Below are 7,017 nucleotides of genomic sequence, written 5' to 3'. Positions count from 1 at the left end.
AAATGCAAAATAAATCATTTTAAAATACGAGACATTTGTCAAATTCATAACCCAAACCCAACCTGCATATAGCTGTCAACAGTATCTGGCCCATTAGGGTAATACCTGAACCCACCCATATAACATATTGTCTCATTCGAGTTCGGGTTTTGTCGAGATATGAAAATGAAATCCTAGACTTGGACCTACATAATTTTATAAATTTATTTTCATTAAAAATATATATAAAATATTAAAGTTGAGTGAGACGCGACAAAAAAGCCAGGTAGAGTCAAGTACCCGGCAAAAATCATGACCCAAACTTGACCCACATAATGCTCATGTCGGGTTTTGGTCAACCTAAATATTATTCGGTGTTTTTCATGTCTATACCTGGGAATTCAGGTTTGGGTCGGCTCAGTTACCCGATACAAACTCGACCCATTGGCAGCCCTAGACCAGAATATTATTCGGGTCGACCTGAATATTATTCGGGTCGACCTGAATATTATTCGGGTCGGTGCTTTTATGCCTCTACCCGAGAATTTGGGTTTGCATCGGATCGGGTGTCAGGTACAAACCCGACCCGTTGACAGCCTAGGCTCCTCTCTCTCTCTCTCTCTCTCTCTCTCTCTCTCTTCTCTTCTCTTCTCTTCTCCCTACTGAGATTCGCCAAGTCTCCGTGTACGGACGAGCAGAAACTAGGCTTAGGGTTTCTCTCTCTCCTTCGATCGATCTGGAATCCCTTCTGCCGTTCCCCTCAATCAGAGTCCCAGAGGAGCTCTGCATCTCTCTCTGGGTGAAGAATTAGGGTTTCTTTCTCTCTCTCTCTCTCTCTCTCTCGGGAATTCTTCGGGTTTTCTCGACGGTGGAGCCGAGATGTCGCACAACGACACCGTCCCTCTCCACGCTTCATCTCAATCGGACATTGACGAGATCGAGAACCTCATCAACGAGAGCGTCCAGTCGGCCAGCCTCCACGGCTCCGCGACTGTCCCCGTCGCCCGATCGCCGAGCCCGCCCAGGGTCTCGATCCCGGTCTCTTCGTCGCCATTCATCCCGTCATCGATCCCTAGGACGTTCCAGAAGCCCACCGCGGCTCCCGCCCCGCCCGTCGTGCCGCCGAGCGTGAACCAGAATGCGAGGCAGAACATCGCGTCGAACGCGTTCGGTCCGGCTCCGAACACTCTGACGGAGCCCGTCTGGGACACGGTGAAGCGGGATCTGTCGAGGATAGTGAGTAATCTGAAGCTCGTGGTGTTCCCGAATCCGTATCGTGAGGATCCCGGGAAGGCGTTGAGGGATTGGGATCTTTGGGGCCCTTTTTTCTTCATCATATTCCTCGGTCTCACGTTGTCGTGGTCGGCCTCCGTGAAGAAGGTATCGGATTTCTTTGGTTCTCACTTCGGATGTTCTCGTTTCCCTCCCTTTGTTTATAGAGTCATTATCATGCCTATTGTAATTTGTTATTCTTGAAATCTAGACTCGTCTGCCCTGCAGACCAAGGAGAATTTAAGTAAATTACTTGGTTTTCTTAATGACTGGATGTTCAGGTATTCTTGAGCATGAGATAAACGGGCATATGTGAGTTTCCTTATGGTAATCATGACATATTTTATCTTGTTTCGCGTTGTATAATTGCAACTTGGTGCATACATTGTATTCATATTTTATTGTTTGGTTGTGTAGTGCGTATGGTAAAGTGAATATGGTAAGGACAGAATGGGGGGTATTGGTAGAGGTATTTGGGGTATAAAGGATGCAGCTTTATGTTGAGAATAAGTTGCTTTCATTTACGAAGAATGAGCCATGATGTTCTTGTGTACAAAATATACACAAACATGGGAAAAGAAGGCAGCCTTGTCAACTAAAGTATATAAAATAGTTTAACACAAGAAATTATAGAAGTCTGTGACAAACATTATGTGCAACAATTAATGAAGCTGAGCAACAAATGAAAAATTCAAGTTACTTTTGTTGGGTGAAATACATGTTGGTTATCAATAGCTTTCTAATATTAGTGAGCTGAAGGTATACGAATAACTCTTGAGTAGTTTATGTTTGCACAAAAGTCAGAACTGGGAATGCTAGCAGTCTCAAATCTCATGATGACAGTTTTTTGTTGGCACATATTCTCTTAAACAAAACTGAGACTTAGTGGTGTTGACTTGATTTTGAGGCTGCCATTGGGTTCTGTATTCACATGGGACAAAGTTCAGGTTGATGTTATGGTCAAGTTCAGCGAATCAATTCTGACCTGATGTGTGTATTGGCTGAGAGATGTGCAATTCATTGGATGATACCCTTATGCACGTTCTTTCGGAATAACCAATGTATTTCTTTTTTCAATTGATTAACCAAAAATTTTGGGCCTTCCATGGAGAAAAGTTTCTCTCTAGCTGCTTAAAAAACTTGAGCACCTTCCATGTAGTCAAAAGCGCTAGGCAGTGCCTAGTCGGTAGACCCCTAAAAAGACTAGTTGAGGACTAGGCAGGACTAGTTGGTGCTCTAATTAAAAAATAAAAAATACAAATTGTACATAAAAATATGTTTAATTCTTTTGGTAATATTTGTATCAGACAAGTACACAATTGCATATGCTTTCACAAAATAAATATAACCAGAATATAGATATATATGTTGAATTATTCATAACATATTAAGTATAATCAACAAAACATACTTTCAGACTTTCGCAGAAAAATTGATTGTAACAAACAGACACACATATCTCATTCATAACATAATCAGAATATATATATATATATACAAAAATCATACTTTCCGCCTTTCATAGAATCACAATAGCACATACATATGTAAATAACATATTACATAATCAGTAATATAAAAACATGCTTTCAAGCTTTTATAGAAAAATTTACAAAAACTCACATATATACAAACAAAAGTCATACATATATCCATCACTTTCAGCCTTTATTAGAAAAATTCATCAGAAACAAATTAACACATACATATAAAAAACATATATCATTTAAAATTAACCCTCTCTCGTTACACAGTTTTTAAAAAAATAAAAAAACAAAAAAACTAAACTGCCATTGCTCCTAGGCGAAGGCAGCTTAGTCAGTGACTGGGCGCTCTAGTCAACGCCTAGTTGGCAAAATTGGTACCTTTTAAGGTGCCCACCTAGGAATTGCAAAAGCCTAGGTGTTTTACTTACACCTAGGCTGGCTATGCAGACTAGTCAGTGCCTAGTCGGCGCTTTTGACTACATAGAGCACTTTCCTGATTCACAGTTAGTAGATTTAGCATAAGAAGAATAGAGATTATCAATTGTGTTGTGCTGTGAAGTGGCATCCTTTGTTTGCTATTAGAGAAGGTACTTGTCGCTTGAGAGTCATCAGGACTATGTAGGCTTGCAGGGATCTCCTTTATGAAACAAATATTTCATTGCCATGGAGTAAGTCACCATGAATAAGGTTCACACATTTAAAGAGTTCAGCACCACTTCATGCGTGGCACCAGAAAATGTTGGGGACCTTTCCTCCAACATGGATTCAACAACATTGTTATCCAGTCACTATCCTAAAGCAACTCAAGACTAAGCTTGTTTCTAAGTTAGCTGTTTTATGTTAAAATTAACATGAGGAATGCATGGGGATACCGAAACTTATAAGCAAAGGAGGTCAGACATTCTACTAATGCAGCTAAGAAGTACACTTACATTAACAATACCCGTTTACAAAAAGGTCATACAGAAATAATTTGTGGCGGAAGCTGAAGATGGCTGTATTAAATTAGTTTTTAAGCAAACAGGCTTGATAGGTCATTCCCCTTTCATAGTTGTCTGTAGCTGTATTCTCCATCTTCTTTATATTCATTGTTTCCTGATGTTTCATTGTAGCTTGGCGGTATGCTGGGTGACAGGTTTTGAATCATCTTTGCCTCTTGTGCTCTAACCTGTGTTTTGGAATTGGGATTTCAAAGAGTGACTATTTAATAACCTAGAGGAGGTTGATGGGCAATTGGAGGTAGTTGATTAAGTTGATAAAATGTTGCTCTCCAATCAGGGGAGGATGTAGGTTATTAATGTTACAAACCAGTGAGATAAAAAGTCTCTGCTTAAAGTAAACTTCAGCTAACTTTAGATGTGTTCTAGAAAGCCCACTAGTAGAAGGCATTTGTGGTGTTACTAGGGACCTATTTATATCCTGATTTTGTATTTTTGGCTACTTGCAAGGCTGGCTCATCTTGAGTTAGCTTTAAAAGAGGTTTTAAGGTTTGGGTTGACAGTGCAGTGTTGCTGTGGCATGTATATGGCACTCTTAATGCTTGTAATGTTGAATAGTTTAATGTAAGTGTATGAGATCTTTTGGAGGTTTGGATGCTGTCATTGTGCTTGATCCACTATGCAAGCTTGATCCTGCTTAGATATGTTCATGTTCATTTTTACCACTCATCACAATGGGCACAGTGATTATATATTGCTTGAACTTCATTTTGGTGGTGCAGTTCTTCAAATGTAAACATCGCTTCTCCATTTTCCTTTTACCTGGCACAGTGGAGGCCTCTCAACTGGCGCTCATAGTTTTTGTTCTTCCTAGCCATTTGATAATGCCTTGCTCTCCAATCAATAAATAGTTATTTCTTGATTCATTTACGTACTTTAAACATAATATTAGAAAACAGGTAAAGATGTGTGGACACCTCCATCCACTAATGACATTTCTTTATTGCAGGGGCTTAATAATGGTTGCTCTCTTAATTAATCAAGGGTTGTCTATGAAAAATGTTGTTGCCTCCTTCCCTAAGGCCAATCTAAGTTGATTGTTTTTCTCGTGACAATGAATTGGCCCATTTTGGAGTGCTTCATAATGAGATTATTCTGCTTCTTTACTTGAAATTTCTGACATAATGAGCTAATTCTGCTTCTGTCTTGGCAGTCTGAGGTTTTTGCTGTTGCTTTTGGGGTCCTTGCAGCAGGGGCCATTATTTTAACACTGAATGTGCTTCTTCTGGTAAGTGTTAATCTGGCTTACTTTATTCTTGTTCTTTTGTCCCTCTTTTTTAGTTTTATGAATATAATGAACTGCTGGCTCTGAAATCCTTTTTCTCTGTTCTGATAGTTTGAAAATGCTATTTCTTGTTGATAACTTATGTATTTACTCATTTAGGGCGGGCATATTATCTTCTTTCAAAGTCTCAGCCTTTTGGGGTACTGCCTCTTTCCCCTCGACCTCGGAGCTCTTATCTGCATGTTGAAAGACAATGCGATACTTAAAATAATAGTGGTGTCGATAACACTGGCATGGAGCTCATGGGCTGCTTATCCTTTCATGAGTGCTGCTGTCTCACCCAGAAGAAAAGCTCTTGCCCTGTACCCAGTCTTCCTCATGTATATCTCAGTTGGCTTCCTCATTATCGCTATAGATTAGCAGGCGGTACTTTGATCCTGCAAAGGCTCAATCGACATCACTGGAAACTATTGTTCATGTCGGTTTCAGCTGTTTTAAAGTAATTCATCCACAGATCTGTACACCATTGAACCCTATTTTCAGAAAGAGCAGTACTTGTTTTGTGATCATTGCTGACAGTTGAAGCTATGCAGTTTTTGTTATAGTCATCTCTATACTGGAAATCACATGTACTGTTAGGATCAAACGCTTCTATTGTGGCTATGGCCATTGTTTGCACAGTAATTTGACGTAAATATCATTTGCAGGGTTGTAGCAAGTAGGATTTCAGTATGGCAATTCTCATATACTTTTGTTTCTTTACTCGTACATCAATGGACTTTGAAACATTTGTTCACTATTCTGCTGTTTGAATTATCTCCTCATATATTCATTTGGAATTGTCAATCTGATGAAATCTTAGTTTGGTCAATGGTCTAAAAATACTATCAATTTTTTTTTATGCTACGAATGCACTGCATGTATATGGGGCCTTTTGGATGTGTTGCAAATTGTTAGTTGAACTTGAAAGCTTTAAGCCAACCCACCTAACCAGGTGTGTGGAGCCATAGGTGTTATTGCTAATGTTTTCACTTAGCATACCAGTGATTTCCAAAATCCCTAAACTTAACAGTGATTCTCTTGAAAATTGCTAACTTGAAAACAATTTTAGGAAATTGCACATATTGCTAATCACAACAGCATTTGTCCCCTGAGACTCTCTGAAGATACCAGCTATTTGAAAATCACCAGTACTTTGAGAGCTTCAGTACTTCCCAAAGTAGAAGTACTCAAGCCTGATCACTATCTGCTCTTCTTAACCGAGGGTCTGGTTTTGCTCAAGTTTTAACAAAAGGTCAAGACTATTTTCTTAGTTTGGGCAAGATGCCCTCATAACTTGAGCAGAAGGATACCAAAACAGAAACGATGGGAACAAACCAATTTCTTCTCAAACTTGAAGCAACAAAAGAGTACACTCTGGATGAGGGACTGAGGCAGCTCTTGAGCAGAATATTCTTGTTGCCCGAAGCCTAAGCATGCCTTTCGTTGAAACCACTTATCCAGATAAACTGGCATAAGCTCAGATTTGTGCTGCCAAGGGGTTTCTTGCTGGAATTGGATTGAGAAATTTAAGAGCTGTTGTACTTCTTACAAGCAATGAAGAAGTTTCGCACATACAAATAAGATGAGAAGATAATGCATTTTATAAGTGATTTGGCTTGACTAATAGATTTTGGAACTGCACACAATTAGAGATACTAGGTGACCTATGTTAATACTTTTTTAGCTTTGTCACAAGGACACGCCATTTTGGTTGGGCGTCCCCTGTGACAAGCGCAGACATGCAGAGTGCAGACCCTGAACTGACATGTATGGTCATTATTTTAATATTTTTAATAAATTTTATTTCAATAAAAGAGCTATTTCTAATGTTAAAATATTCAAGAAATCATTTTATTTATTAAAAAATTCTGCATCCTCGTATCCCATTTTTTGAAAAACGTTTTGAACTTCAGGTCAAACCCCTGTAGGATACATTTGCCTTTTTCTTGAAAGTACACATAACGATTACTGATAATGTAGGCACAAGTGTAGTTTTTTTTTGTTTTAGAAGCAC

The 7,017-nt window shown here is 39.1% G+C and overlaps 1 protein-coding gene across 1 annotated transcript; it reads left to right on the top strand.

The window, feature by feature from the left end:
* Window positions 1–655: 655 nt before the first annotated feature.
* LOC149817226 (protein YIP4a-like) lies at window positions 656–5,689 on the top strand. The gene is made up of 3 exons (XM_089986672.1): window positions 656–1,359; window positions 4,890–4,964; window positions 5,121–5,689. Exons 1-3 carry the CDS (start codon window positions 859–861, stop codon window positions 5,379–5,381), a joined length of 837 nt encoding a protein of 278 aa, XP_089842798.1. The 5' UTR covers window positions 656–858; the 3' UTR covers window positions 5,382–5,689.
* The last annotated feature ends 1,328 nt before the right edge of the window (window positions 5,690–7,017 follow it).

This window comes from Nuphar pumila, chromosome 14, assembly GCF_984573655.1.
Source record: "Nuphar pumila chromosome 14, dmNupPumi1.hap1.1, whole genome shotgun sequence".
NCBI classification, from domain to species: domain Eukaryota; kingdom Viridiplantae; phylum Streptophyta; class Magnoliopsida; order Nymphaeales; family Nymphaeaceae; genus Nuphar; species Nuphar pumila.
Note: the sequence above shows the minus strand (reverse complement) of the source record. Positions and strands in the feature narration are given on the sequence as shown.

Bases quoted from the DNA above. Each gene is read 5' to 3' on its own strand.
- LOC149817226 (XM_089986672.1), top strand. From the start codon at position 859: ATGTCGCACAACGACACCGTCCCTCTCCACGCTTCATCTCAATCGGAC. The intron at 1,360-4,889 runs GTATCGGATTTC...CTGTCTTGGCAG, and splicing joins GGTCGGCCTCCGTGAAGAAG to TCTGAGGTTTTTGCTGTTGC. The intron at 4,965-5,120 runs GTAAGTGTTAAT...TTACTCATTTAG, and splicing joins CACTGAATGTGCTTCTTCTG to GGCGGGCATATTATCTTCTT.